We start from the raw sequence: 15906 nt of genomic DNA, 5'->3' as shown, positions 1-15906 counted from the left end.
TTTTATAAATTAACCATGTAGGTTATCAGGCTATTCTTCTTAGTCGGGTCCTCTACTGGCAGGCACCATTTGCAGTTACAAAGAAAAGAGACCAATAACTTCATTACCTATCTTGAAAAGTAATCTTATAAAGAATATTAACAGAATCACAAATATAAATATTTGTATATGAAAAAGGATCAATCAGTTCTACTTTAAATCTTTAGGGTGCCTATCCACTCATCAACCATTTCTTATATCAGGAGATTGAGGGAAGAAATTGGTACAAGGAGTTAATCATCACCTTTGGTCATCAACCCTAGCAAGGAAAGTATACCATCTAGTAACAACTGGGCTGCTCTGTATCTTTGGCCTCACCTGTGTGTTCTTGTGAACTTTAGAAGTTTTATGGGATTTTTTATCTCAAAACATCCTAATCTGAAAACCCGTGAGTGCATCTTTCACCATGAAGATTAATAGAATTTAAACTGGACTGGGACTCAATTGTTTTCCTTAATTGTTAACCTAAGCCACCGTCTCCATGGTTCCTCAATGGAAACTCATGTATTCTAGCTGTGTGACACTTCCCTGTTTATATATTTTATCATCAAAAATTTAAACTGACATTATTATTATTATCAATTGGACAGTACAGCTTAGGGAAGAAATCCTCTTCATAGTCACCCACCAGTAAAATTGCCCAGTAGAACGGGATGTTTCCATGAGATAGACACACTACATTACAGACTGTGGGGTCTCCCACACCCATTCACACCATGCCACACACCAGAAAGATGGCGGCAGCAAACATGCAAAGGCACAGCAGAAGCAGAAGACATTCTAGAGTCTGTGGTCTCTCTGGGCCCTTGCTGTCTGACATTCAGCCATCAGGGCTTTGCCTCTTGGTGGGCTGACACCCTGAACTCAACTGCCACCTGCTGCTGCTCATTCACATGGGCACTGGAGCGGATGAGGCAGGTTTTTCTGCTCTAAATCATATTACTAAATTGATTTAAATACTTACGAGAGATTTGAATGCATGTAAGTAGACTGAAAGGATGTGGTGAGCATTGCCCCTCAGGAGGAAGAGTGTGGGAGGATTCTCATTTTTTCCTGATAGGTCCAGAAATCTCAGGGAACTACCTACCCAACATAGCTTTCTCCATTGTAGTCCCCTTTGATCCTAAGAATGGATCATTGCAAGACAGTAATTCCAGTTGTTACCGATCACACAAGCTGGATACTATCCATGGCTCATTTTCGCCTTGAGAGCCTCTCAACGTTTTAATAAAATACATGACTATGATGTCCATAAACATTTTATCTAACTATGATGATTAATTACAGCGGTGAGAATTATATACCAATACAGGCAAGCATATACTCTGAGGGGCCGACCACTAAGTAGGAAGGGATACCCAAAGACAAGAGAACAATTTAGCCAATGATTTGAGTCTATGATTATGAAATCTGTGCTGAAGGCAAAGAGATGGTACAGTGCTTAAGGGCACTAGCTGCTCTTCCTGAGAGACTGCTCACTCCGTCCAAACCAAGAGACTAACAATCACATATAACTCTAGCCCCAGATACTATGATGCCCTCTTGTGGACACTGTGGTCACAACTACACATGTGGCATTCACTCACATACACACATACACACACAATATTTTTTAAAAGAAATAATCCCACTTAATTATACAATGACTTATATACCACTGTATGACTTAGAATTCACGTGACAGAGACGGTATAAGGAGGACGTATTTTGTATGAAACGTCTAAGGTGTCCCTGTGTCAGGGTGGGGGGCGTTGGGGAGTAGGACGCAAGCAAGGAAGACAGGAAGCAAACCAAACCATAACAAGACGCCATAGCAAGACACAGCCTCCAAACCATAACTCCAGGGATCAGTTTCTTCCCACCGGGCCCCACCTTCTCTCTCCCAATAGTCTCTGTGCATTTTGAAACTTATGTTAAGGGATCAAGCCGTTCATCAGGACTAACCTTTCTGGAAAGAGCTGTTGTGGGAATTTCTTTAACTACGTAAATCTGGGTTACATTTCTTTATGCTGTGGATTATTACTTTAACTGTGTAAAGAAAGGTGTATTTATTGTATTTGTTTATGCTGTTTCTATTTAATTATGAAAAAGATATGTTGCATCTGTTTAACCCTCACTGCCTAAGGAACCTGTTTGGTTTAATAGAGAGTGACCAGGTAGGCAGGAGGTATATCAGGGACTTCCGGACAGAAAGAGATCTGTGACGAAGAAAGGCAGGGTTGCCAGCTAGACTCAGAGGAAGCACAGACATGCAGGAGAGGTAAAAGCCATGAGCCACATAACAGCATGCTATAGAAAATGGGTTAATTTAAGTTATCAGAACTAGTTAGAAACAAACCTACGCTAAGGCCAAGATTCCATAATTAATAAAAGTCTCTGTCATTATTTGGGATCTGGCTGGTAGGACAGAGAAAGACTACGATACAAACAGCTTCACAGACACACAGGAAGTGTGTTGCCTAATCTCCCAGGGTGTTTCTTAATTCAATCAAGTTGTCAATCAGAGGAGAGGCTTCTGAAGCCTTTTAACTTCTGAAATGCGGAGGTCCTTCTCCTGTGACAATCTTCCTCGTGTACTCACTCAGATTTTTAACTGTCTCCTACAGTTTTCTTCCACGATGACTGAATCTGGCAGCTTTTATTGTCTTTTGTGTCCTATCTTTGACCATCCACACCCTCTAATTCAAAGTGGAGCAGAATCTAAAACTCCTGTAGTTTTTAGCTATCAAATAACTCCGACTAGTCCTTTCTCGGTGATTCGGCACATTCTACTTCCATCCATTCCATAACACCAGATGTACTCCTAGACTGGAAACCCGCAATGGGCAATCAGTGAGCTAGTGGCTTCCAGGACTGACTTCCCATGTCCCTTGACTTTGAGGATAAGAGAGAAAAATAAAAGAAAAGTAACTAAAACACACAGAAAAATAAAGAGGCATTAGCAAACTCGTAGTCTGAGCTGGGGTTCTACCCCTCACAGAAATCCATTATCAAGAATGTTGTGGTTACTAGGTATGAGCTTTGGGGTGCTGGGATGGGGTGAGGAGTGGAGGGGTGTGCGGTACCTCCATGAGTGGGAAGTCTGGCTTTGGCTCCTCCTTTACCTACATATATGTGGTCCCACACAGTTGCGTTTCATGGGTTTATTTAGAAATGTGAGAAAATTATAGCCTGATTTGTAGAACAGTTGGGGTAGAAATGGCAGCCCAAATCTTTTCCAATTCTTCTCACTATGAGCCTTATCACATCGCCTCCTGTTCGAATAATCCCAGGGGAAGTAGCAAGAACTTTTACTGAGTGGCAGGCTACAACGCTTGCACACATGTGAATCTCTGTAAGAACTCTCTGTATGCCTCCCTGCTCACAGTGCTCTGCAGGACTGAGGGTCATAGGAGGACCACTGCAGTCCCAGGATGCCGATGACTCCTAGCTTCAAAGAAGCCCATCTGAGAACATGTGCAGACTTTCGAGAAAAGTAATGCTCTGTGTAAGTGTATTCATCAACCTAAAGAGCCTTGAGAGATAATCTGCAATTGATTCCCAAAGGCTGACACAACAGATTCACCTCCCCACAGCCAGTACAAGATGAGGCGTTTGTAGAGGCATCCCGAGGGACAAGGATACATGCTGGCCAACCTCATGATTCAGATGGTTCTTCATCCAAAGTCATCCTTCCAATCCAATATATCAGACTCTAAATGCTGTCATCTCAGCAGACTCGTCAGCTACCCAGGAGTGTGTAGACAGCCCTCCCTCCCTGCCCTTAGCCTATATCTGACCATGCCGTGTACACCCTGAACAATCTCACCATTACTATGTTGCTTGGATCAGCCCAAGATAGTCCCTCGGAATGTCTCCTTTCAGATGCACAACATTTGCCGGGACAAAGGCAACAGATGGCACAGAAGCCCTTTCAGACTTCTAAGTGAATCCAAAGAGTATGCTAATCGTAAATAAAATAACAGTGAAATTTTCAGCATTATGGGAGAACATACATGTTCAAATGATCTGAGCCAAATCATGTTTTGAAACACCATTTGGAGCTTTTTATGTTCCATGACAAAAAGCTATTTTTATTGCTTTTATGGTTTCTCGTTTGTTTGTTTGTTTTATTCTGAAGGAGTGTCCGGAAGTTGATCACTCATTTAGTTCACTAGATTTGGCTCTGATAATTTTTGTATTTTGTTTTCAATACAATTTAAGTTTGCCCCTAATTATCCTCAGTGCTGCCACTGGAGATGTTGGCAATATGTTCCACATTCTAAAGGAAACATCCAAACAAATGAGTGAACATAAAAAAAAAAAATGAAGAAAGGGGAAGTATGGGATTGTGGCAACTCATCAGTTTTATTTTTTTTTAATTACTTTTGAGACAAGGTCTCACTGTGTAGCCCCAGATATCCTCAAACTCACCCTTCAGACCAGACTGGCCAAGAACTCACAGGGATCTGACGGCCTCTGCCTCCCGTGAGCTCAAACCAAAGGAAGTTTTCCACCATTCCCGGCCAACAGTTCTTACCATAGCAACTCAGAAGCCTGAGGCTGCCGAAGCTTGAAGCAACCAAGGAGGTTGCTTGGCTGCAACTTCACTTCAGGAGGCTTTGAGCATTCAGAGTGAACTCTGCTTCACGGGATTCCCCCATCCGGTCCTCTAGACACCACTGCTCCTGGATCGTCTCCCAGCTAAAAACAAAAATAACAAGATGCTCCATTAAACCCACAAAGAGGCTCGGGCTAAACCCCTCAGAATGTGTGAACACATCTGAACATGCATACACAGTTCTACAGCTCCCAGGTCAGCACCAGGGCAAACCACATGCTGAGCTGGCTGCATGGTCCAATTAAGGATTTCTAATCATAAGAAGGCTCTGGAGGTCTTCTGGCAATGTCGGGATGAGCAATCTTTTTCAGAAGAGGAAACAGGTGTTGGAAACATTAACCATATCTACTACACAGTGTTGGGGACAAAGGTATGGCCACCTATAAGCAAAAATAATCATCTACAACCATAGTATTTACAAGAGTACAGGTCACTGTGCATCTCAGAGATTTAAAAGTTTAAAAATATAAATAGCCTCTAAAGAAAAAAAAATGTAGCTATTTTGGTGTGTTGCCTTTGTGAGCACTTTTATATTTCAGTAGTTACAAATTATGGTATTGGTAAAAGATACTTACCTGATGATGATTGACTGGGGATCACATATTTGTCTTAACTCCATACCGCCATGCAACTTTAGCAGGATGAATATTTGCTAAGCAAATCTATATGTAGGCAATGAACCAATCAAAAGGGCACCCTCATCTGTGCAAGGAGTACATAGATATGTTCGCCAGTGTGAAATGCTAACCATATCTCTCAGCCGCTTCAGATGTAAAATAAAACTAGCCAGCACTATTAAAATAGTAATATTAACAATTCTGTACGCAGGTTGACTTCCCAGCCTGTGGCTCTTCCAAGGTTCTGTGTCCTTAATGATTTACATCCTAGGATCTCCCAATGTTTTCTAGCACTAGTTTCCGGATCCACACACCTCAAATGATGTGGAAAAAAAAAAAAAATCAAAGGCAGGAGATAGAGTCCAGGAGGGCCTTAAAGTCACTCGTTATGGTGGGACTCCATCCTTTTCCTATAATGGGTTGGATGCCCATCTTCATTCACAGGAAAGTCACAGTAGTAAAGTCTCAGCTAGCCCCGTGATGGTGGGCACTGCGCTGTGGAGGAAACCAACATTAAGAGCTTACGCACTAAAGAGAATTTGGGGACAAAGGGGACTGGATGATGAGATTGTTGTGCCCTGTCCTGCTGGAGACTGATGAGACGTGAATTCTTTCTCTCCAGCAGGTTGCTTGCCATGTGCCCAGATGCTTTGTCATATTCCCCGGAGACTTTAGAACTATTCTCAATATCCAAGGAAAACCTCCATTTCGAAGCAGTTAAGGTTTATGGCTACTCTGGAGCATCTTTGCATCCAGAGGAGCCCAATAATTTAGAGACATGCCGTCCTAGCAGAGGCACTGTAGTGTTATGTTTCCTTCACTCTTGCTTCCTGTCTATAATACTGATCACCATCCAAAATCTCCCTGGCTGTCTGGGTTTGGTGTGTGTGCTTACTTCAGCATTCAGGGCACACATGGGATAAACGCATCAAAGCAACTGGATGAGAGATAATGTCCAGGAACATCGCAAGCTGGGTCTGCAGGCCACAGGATGGACAGTCCCTGGGACTTTGAGATAGCTCGGAGTCTGTGCACGATCACATCCCCCGTATCGTAAAGCCTTCTCCTTCAGTGGGTCCGAATGCTCCTCAGTGCCTTGACCTTTACTTTCTATTTTTAAACATTTTTACTTGGCAATCTCTTTCCAAAGGATTACTGTAACACTCCAGGGACACTGCCAACTGATTACGAGGTTTCTATAAACAGAAGCAATGGGTGAAAACCCACAGCATGAGAAGATTAGGATTTGCCTCTTCTCAAGAGGGACTGTCACCGACCACCAGCTGAGAAAGACACCCCCCTCCGAAACTGCAGTCCAACCATGCCCGCAGTTGTTAAAATTCCAGGGCGCTGTTCCATTTCTATTACCAGTAAAAATGGCTAGGCGCAGGAACAAGAATAAGTGGCCCCTAGTAATCATCCTCTAGTACTGCTATGGGTTTATTCCTGTCATATGTAAAAACAAACTCCTCACGGAGCATAGAGCAGGGCAGGAGCCGGAGAGAGGGCCCAGACCTCTGTTCTCCCAGTCTCAACATGCTGACTCCTCCTTACTACTTCCTCTCTCTCCTCCCTTGTCTTCAAGAACATGAGCATGTGTTCTCGCAGAGATCGGGATTTCAGCCAGCCACATTCTCCAAGAAAAAATCACAGCAGGAACCTCTGAGCATTCTCAGCCCTGATCGTTTAGCATAGTGGTCCGGGTTCACAATATATTCTCTATGGCAATCTCCACTGCTTTACTCTTTTGTAGACAAGGAACCAAACTGATGTTTTTCCTTCTTGAACTTGGAAACGGCATGCCCAAGGCTTACAAAAGAAGTAATTTATTTCCATGGAATGAAAAAACAAATGCATTAAAACGCCAATCCAGTTCTGACAGTCCTTATGACATCAACCCTAAAACAAGCCTTTTCTTTGGTTATTTTAGTAAAAAGCTGAGGGTTTCATTTATACCAAGTAACATATTTTTATTATATACATAGGTAATAACATATATATATATATGATATATATATATATATATATATATATATATATATCAGCTCCATGGTTGTGGATTTATACTCATAAACTGGAACAGGTTAAAATATTTTAGGGCACAATTGACTCAGTCTTCAAGGTGTAAGAAAATGCTGACAAATCCGTGGGGAAATGGAAACTCCGTACCTGCTGAACACAAATAAACTATTGAAGGGCACACCACATAACCCTTGGTGCAAGAGTCAGAAAGGCATCGTTCTCCTTAGAAGATCTTGACGTTGTGCAAGTTTTGCCTGATCTTGCAGGTTCGTGTTCACGTCACACATTTCCTGGGAATCTTCAAACGGATGCTGGGTCATTTATGATTTACCGGGCTTCGGAAACTCTCATCGTGCTGATAAGCGTTCTCCCTTTCATAGTAACCAGGTTATCAGTGCAGCACATTTTCCTGCCAGGGACCCTCAGATCCTTCCAGTTTCTTTACGTTCATATGTTTCTCGTGCTTTCCAGGAGAAACTAAGGAGGATATCTCACACAGGGTTGTATTTGCTTTGGGACATAGGAGGAGGCAGTGAAGATGGGCTGGCTCCGTGAGGCTTGTGAAAGAAGAGGCATTAGCTTTTAAAACCGCGGCCGCTTATCTTCAGATGCTACAGAACAGAAAGTTGAACAGATGAAAGCAAGCATGCTAGACTGATGAGGAATGTCATATGTCTCTCATATTGGTTAATGAATAAACCCCTGTTAGCCAATAGGAAAGCAAGACAGGCAGGTCTAGGAGACAAGGAAGAAAGAGGGGATTGTAGTAAAGGAGGAATCAGCATGTAGAGACTGGGGAGGACAGAGGGGTCTGGGCCCACTCCCGGTAACATGAGACCACGTGGAAATACTTAGATTAATAGAAATGGGTTAATAATTAAGACAGAGCTAGCCAATAAGAAATTAGTACCTGGCCAACAGCATTATATCAAATACAGAGTCTCAGTGTGTTATTTGGGGGCTGGCGCCACACTGAGACCAGGCTGGCAGAAAACTTATTTGTAACAATACTAGACCTTTGCATTGTACTGTATGTTGGACAAGCATGCAAAACCGGAAGTGAAGGATGACATACTCTGTAATGGTTTCTGCTAACTATCAAGGGTCCAGACTCACCATAGAGACAAGTCTGTAGCCTGGCTGTGAATGTGAGGGAGTTTCTAAATTGTGTTTATTACAGTGGCTCAGGGACGACCCGCCCTAAATGTGGACAGTATCATTGCATGGGCTTGAGGTCCTGCACTAAATGAAAAGGAGAACATAAGCTAACACCAGCACCCACGGTTTGCACTTCCCTGACTGTGATTGATGTGACGTGGTGTGCCATGGCATGGTGTGATGTGATCAGCTGCCCTATGCTTCTGCTTGGTGAATGGTTCCCTCAGACCTGTGAGCCTGAACAAACCCTTTCATCCTTCATGATCTGCAGATATTTTACCACAGCTAAGAGAAAGATACCTAATGCATGCTTCTAGCTTTGTTTGGTTGGTTGGTCTTGCTTTTTGCTTTGTGATTTTTGTTTTTATGATTTTTGTTTTTGTTCCCTTGGCTATAATGCCAAACTTTCTTTCTAGTAATCTTGTCCCGTAATTTTCCCCAAGCCTCTTCTTCTAGCTTGAATACTATTTTCAGAAGAGGAGAAAATTGAAGACTAATTGAGATTACAAGAATCAATCTGAGTAGTTAAGTTTCCAAAGGAATTGTTCCTTTTTATTCTACTCTTGTGTTTTAGGGGCATAATAGAAAGTAAGGTTTTAGCATATTGTAATTGCTTTTAAGGCAATATAAATTGCCAAGCAGCAGACAGGGTAAACAAATTCCTGTCACTGCTCGCCTTCCTAGTGCAAGCATCTCACCCATGCTCCCAGAGTGAGCAGACTGCCAGGCACACTGAAGTTGACACGGGGAAGCTGCAAAATGCAAAATGGCTCCATGCTCCAAGGTCATGATTACATCAGCACTGTACATTCTAATCAACTCTACAGTAAGGATTATTATTTACACACAGAGAAAGAGTTCAGGGGCTGGAGAGATGGCTCAGCAGTTATGAGAACTTACTGCTCTTGAGGAGGACCTGAATTCAGTTTCCAGCACCTAACTCAGATGACTCACAATCACCTCTAACTCCATCCAAGGATCCAATGCCCTATTCTGGCCTTCCAAGGCACCTGCACACACATGGACACACACACACACTCACACACACACACACACACCTACTTTAAGAAGTGAAATATCTTTTTTAAAATGCAGAAAGAATGTTCCAGCTTAAGTGGTTTACATGGTGTAGAGGTAAGAATTGAATCCAGCAATGTCTGGAAACAAACAAAAACAACTTCTTGCCCTACAATGCCCTCTTTCAGATTGCCAGGGGACATTCTGGGAGTGGGGGTGGGATCCATGCATATGTATGTGATGGATTGGGGTAGATAGCTTGACAAAAAGTTGGCCTTCGTGGCTAAACTACAGTGTAACATCATCCCTTGTCAAAAAGTGTTCGTAAATCCTTGTCCATATTTTAGTAATTCTGAGATTTCCTGGCTTAAGTGTTTGTTGCAAAAGTAAGAACAGTGAGAGAAGGAAAAATCCATTGGGAATTAAAAGAAGAAAGGGAGAGTCTGTATTGATTCTTCTCTCTTGGAGGCTCATTAGCTATCAGATGAAGTTTGATGACTGCCAACAAATACACAGCATTCTTCCCATTTTAAGCTGCTAAACTGCCCCCAGCCATGACTTCCAGATTAGTCTGAAATGTACTTATTGTTCCTGCTGGAGGTGGTTTTAAGAGAATCTCCTTCAGAGCCAGGACTTGTGTTTTCTCTCCTCCAGGCTGCTGAGGGGAGGCACAAGATGAAGCCTGCTTTAAAAGCTGGTATCAGAAGCTGTTGGCTGCTCTCCAGTTCAGCGCGGGAGAAGCCTTGAACGATGAATTTTCCAAGGAGCAGAGGCTGGTGAAACTTTTGGGGGATATTGGAGAGAAAGTGAAATCTGCCAGTGACCCCCAGAGACAGGTTGGTGAAGAAATCAGTCTTTAGCATACTGTAAAATGTCTACCTTTGAGTCAACTGTTTCAGTTTCATACCTTGGAAAACAATACTTAGTCACAATACTTTCAAATTAAGTATTTTTCCCCATTTACTTTTCTTAAATTTAGTAATATAATCGGTCATCAGGACACAAATGACTTTGGTATGTAAGTAGCCTCGTGTGACACACACTAGTCATAACAGGAAGACACATACTTGAAAGCAGTTTGAGAAAGAAAAAAAAAAACCCTGATGAAATTATTTTGCTCTTATTTGTGTGTGTGTGAATATGTCCATGTGTGAGTATGTTCACATGAGTGTAGATATTCCCACAGGCCAGAAGAAGCCAGCAGAGCAGTTATAAGCAGTTGTGAGCTTCCTGACTTGGGCTCTGAGAACAGAACTCAAATCCTCTGGAAGATTAGCAAACACCCTTAGCTTTTAAGTGGCACTGTATGATCTCTACAGACCCCTGAGCTTACAACCTTAACACTGTCACACAGCCAGGCTTCTTGGAGAAGATCACAGTCTAGCTCCGTATTGTTCTAAAAAGCAGTTTGATAAGAAAAATTAAATAAACCTCAACAATACCATGAGTAGTCATTATTTTTATATTAAGATCTACATGAAACAGTGGTTCTCAACCTTCCAAATTCTACACAACCTTTTAATCCAGTTCCTCATGTTGTGGTGACCCCCCCAACCACAAAATTATTTTTGTTGCTCCTTCATAACAGTAACTTTGCTACTGTTATGAATCATAGTATAAATATCTACATTTTCTGATGGCCTTAGGTCACCCCCATGGAAGGGTTTTTCAACTCCCAAAGGGGCTGCAACCCAAAGTTGAGAACCACTCACATATAATAACTAAATTGTCCTGCCAGTTTCTCTCTGGCATAGCTGCATCTAACTGTTCTTTTTCTTGACTTAAATGGAACACATTGGATCTTTTTAATTACCTGCATCATTAGCTCCCTTCATTGAGGGGAACCATTAAGGGAGTTGTTTAAGTCTGATGTTGCATAAGCAGGAGGGCAGTGGCTACCCACCCTCTGCACAAAGAACATTATTCAATAGCAGTTAAGTACTCACGACAGACAAGAAGCTAAGGGCAGAAATTACGGTTAAAACATAATCTTGTCTTCAAGGAAACTCATAATTCCTGCTCATTGTCTGAAGTCAATAAGAATGTCCAACGAGACAATATGAAAATAGCAACATACAGAATATGCTGTTTGTTTCCCAGCTAGGATTTTCCTACTGGAAGCCATTGCCTTTAGTAAAAATACCAGAAGCGGTGCTACTTCATCTACCAGGCAGTGGGAACTAAAAGGGATAAATATGGAATGTGTTCTTTAAGTGGAAGACACATGAAAGGTACCACTTCTCAAATCCTTGGATCCCCCCATTAAAAAAATTAAAAAGATGGAATGTGTTTTTAAGTGGGGAGACACATGAAAGGTACCACCTCTCAAATCCTTGGATCCCCCCCATTAAAAAAATTAAAAAGGATAGCATATTTTATAATTTAGTAGAACTTTCCAGAAATTTGGGTTTAGGTTTGTTTCGCATCCCCTGTTTTAGAATTCCTCAGTGTTGAGGTGCACACCATAGCTAAATAATCCTGGTAGTCTTTGATAGCTTACATCAAGTTCCAGAGTGATGCTGGTATTACTAACTTTATCATGTTAACTGTCAATGTTGGTTAAAAAAATACCTTTTTCATATGAAAACAAGAGGTGAGTAAACAAGAGGTAGGAGGGTCTCTCACTCTCTCTCTCTCTCTAAGTTTAGCATTTTATTATAGTTCAGTATTTGTTATTGTTTGAGAATTCCGTGCATGCATATGACATGTCTTTGATTAAATTAACTCCAATTCTGTCCCCTCAAATCCTCCTGTATCTTCCCTAACATTTTCCTTCTCAACTTTACCCATGATTATTTTCTTTTTCAAATCAGTGAGTCCACTTAGTACTTCCAGTATGTGAACAGGTGTAAGGTCGACTACCAGAGCACGGGCAATCCACCATCAGGGCTACATCTCACAGGAAACTCCCTCTACGAGCAGCTACCAATCACGATAGCTCTTCAGGAAGGGGTGGGACTTTGTGAGCCCCTCCCCAATCCATGTTAGGATTTTGACCAGCTTGATCTCATTTGGCCTCATTCATGCAGACACAACCACTGTTAGTTCATACATAGAAGAGCCCTGGCATGTCAAAAACAAAAGCAAAACAAAAACCAAACAACAACTTTGTACGTCAATCAACAGCAACCTTCTCTTCTACCCTCTCTTCAACCGTGAACCCTGAATAATGCTCTTGTGATTTTTATTTTGTTAGTGTTGTGTATGATGTCTCAGGGTGTGCACACATGCCATGCTGAGGGACTGGAAGCCTGAGTAAAATTTTTAGGAGTTGATGCTCTTCTGCTGTGGGGTCCAGGGATCAAACTCTGATTGTCAGGCTGGCTTAGGGAGTACTTTTACCTGCTGAGCCATCTCTTATGCTGATAGCTTTCCTTTAAAAAATTATATATATATATATATATATATATATATATATATATATATATATGTGTGTGTGTGTGTGTGTGTGTGTGTGTGTGTGTGTGTGTGTGTGTGTGTGTATAATCTGTTTAAATGAAAAACATTGAATTAAACATAACTGCAGAAAATGGCGAAGAGATTTTGCTTAATGGGAGTGTTACCACAAAACTCCACATTAGCTTCCCCTGAACCTCCAGAGAAATTAGGAAATAAACACCCAACTCTTAAAGGAAAATTGGAAGCCCAACTTCTAAAAGAAAATTGTTTGATTTACAGTCTGGCCAAATCAGGGAAGGGTGACTGCTAATTCCTCTCATTTTCCTGTAACAGTATTGGAAAAAAAAATGCAACCAAGGCCAAAAATTGTGCTCCAGCTAATACACCTGTGAGACAAATCGTCAGAACTGTTGGCAACATCTTCCCATGTGTCAGCACTGTGCAATTACTGGAGAAATTTGAATTCTCTGGCTTCTGTTAATTTCGAGTCCCTCTCTGAGGAGCATAGATTCCCCTCCATGATATCATCAGGCAAACCCACATATACTTAATACAAGCAGGGAAAAAATGCAGAAAAATGTCAGGTGGAATTTTCCCTCTTTCTTTTGATCCTGAACAAAATAGATTTTGTCATTTGGCATGAATCAAGAGTAAGAGTTAAGAAACTCTCCAGAGTTAACCTCTACTAGCCAAATTAAATTTCACCTTCATCGTTCCCACAAAGAACTTTCAAATCTGCAATGGAAAGAACTTAGAAATGCATCCACTGGTATTGCATGAACAATTTGTTCTCATAAATTAGCAATCCTGACAGCACAGTGTCATTTACACTTGTGTCGCTGTTTTACTAACATATATATAATATTTTTAGTAAAATGCATTGACTATTACATGCAAAACTTGGTAGCTATAAATGAAGATTTCAGGAGATTACTTGAAAAAGATCACGTGAATAATTGCTTAACACTAGGGTTTGACATCAGTGGACCACACTCAACTCCAACCCACCCTGATTCCTGACGACTGCACAATGTTTTGTTTGACAGTTGCTTCCAGCTGAACTTGAGGTCATTGAAAAAGGACATGAACTCTTTGGCTGGGTGTTTTCAGCCTCTCTCCTATTGCTCCTCCCTGTTGCTCCCTCATCTGTCATTTACCCCCTACCTAATCCCACAGTCAATCACAATACCTCCACCCACCCCTACCCCCACCCCCACCCCCCTCCCCCCTCCCCCCTCCCGCACCCCTACCCCCCCACCCCGAGGCAGAGTTTATTTGATCAATAGAAGGAAGGTGCAACTCAAATAAAGAGTTAAGCTCCTTGCAATTTCTTAAAACTTGTTTTTTTCTCTGGTTACTTTTCTCACAGGATATACTAAAGAAAGAGATTGGCAACCTGGAAGAATTCTTTAAAGATATAAAGACTTGCCATCTTCCTCCTGAACCCAGCCCTGTGCATAAAAGGAATCGACCATGATGTAAGTCAACTCATTCAGTAGATAAGTGGGTTGTTTATCATTTATTATTTAGTTCACCAAATATTTTTAAGTAGTATAAATAATTCACAAACGAATATTGCAACTACCTTAAGGAAAATAATTTAATCCCGTCCATACCATATATTATGTTTCACTCATTGTGCAGAGCTGAAGAAATATTGATCCTGTAGTATACTCTGTTGGCTTAGAAACAAACTGTCAGTTTATTGAAAAAATAAAAAAGAACAAAAGTTTTTCTCACACTGAGTAGATTTGTTTTATTACATGATGTGATTGAACTGGGAACTTCATGCATGAAATTTTTCCATATCCGCCTGAGTTATTAAGGAATGTACCAGCTGGCAGAACTGGTTACAATGTCATGCCTATTCATGCTATGTGTACAACATGTCTATTACGTTAATATCTTCAGCCATCCATCTCCATTTTGATTAAAATTAATATGCAAGTGCCCACATATAAATGTGCTATATATTTTGTGATCTTACCAATGCCTGTAAAGTCTTTCCTAGTATTTTCAGACTCATGACTTCTTTAGCCTTCTATTCCTAATCCTCTGTCATGCGGTACCTCTTCAATAACTTTTCTCTGACTTGGAATCTTCCTTTCTCCTTTGTTCTCACTAAGCTTTATTATCTCCCTTCTCAAAAAACGCTAGAGTAGAAAGACACTAATAGGGAAAATGATTGATAAGTGAGATATCAAAGTGAAGAGGTTAAGCTATCATGCATAAGCAGTAAATGATACTGAGACAAATCATAAGACAACAAACCCAACAGTTAGGAGAAAATCAGTCTACTAGTGGTGTAAATGTGAACAGGTTGCTGAAGATTTTATTTCACACCTCATCGCTATGGCTTTGCTACTGACAAGGCCCCTTACAAACCTTCCTGATATGCTTCACAAACATAATTGGAGAGAAAAAAAATAACAAGACACTAAATCCTATAAATTGGCATATATCCATGGGGGCTAAAATTTAAAATGCTTGAGTTTTCAAGTGTTAGCTGTATTCATTGGTTAAGAAATAAAGACTAAGCATGTTAGAGATGCTAAACAGAAAAACATGATCACCAATGCCAGTTCTTTTTTTTTTGAGAGAGTGGGGGAGAAGAGAGAGAGGGAAAGGGGGGAGTTTAAAGGTATAGAATAATTTTATTTTGACAACTACTAAAATTATAAGTACATTTTGGTTTAGACATGCCTTGGGGTAGGAGGTTTCTGCAGGCAGTGTTTGCATAAGGACTGGTCCCTGGAAGGCAGCAGGAACTGCTGGGCCAGTAGTCAACAGTGTGGGAGATGCTACAGCTCACCCCGCTGCTAAAGCTGTACTCCTTCCCTATACTGCAAGTACAGTCCTGCTGCTCTGGCGCTGCCCCAAGTAGAGCCACCTCCTGGCCCTACATGCTGTGTCCCCCTCTCTTGCAACAGAGGAGAACATGTGTGAAACAGCCACAGGCAACATTGACATAACCATATGACATTCTCATGGCGCAGTTTCATCTGTCCTCCAGTCCTAGTGAGAAGTTGGGTGAGAAACCTTACAGCTGAAATG

At 41.4% G+C, this 15906-nt stretch overlaps 1 protein-coding gene across 1 annotated transcript in view; it reads left to right on the top strand.

Moving 5' to 3' along the window:
• The first annotated feature begins 6577 nt into the window (after positions 1-6577).
• Positions 6578-15906, top strand: part of LOC127215597 (phosphatidylinositol 3-kinase C2 domain-containing subunit gamma-like) — an 89359-nt gene continuing 80030 nt past the window's right edge. The window contains 5 exon segments of the mRNA XM_051176000.1: positions 6578-6626; positions 7545-7657; positions 10122-10289; positions 14222-14290; positions 14292-14330. Coding sequence (XP_051031957.1) covers positions 6578-6626; positions 7545-7657; positions 10122-10289; positions 14222-14290; positions 14292-14330 — 438 coding nt within the window.

This window comes from Phodopus roborovskii, unplaced genomic scaffold, assembly GCF_943737965.1.
Source record: "Phodopus roborovskii unplaced genomic scaffold, PHOROB, whole genome shotgun sequence".
Taxonomy (NCBI): Eukaryota; Metazoa; Chordata; class Mammalia; order Rodentia; family Cricetidae; genus Phodopus; species Phodopus roborovskii.
This window is presented reverse-complemented; position numbering and strand designations above follow the sequence as displayed.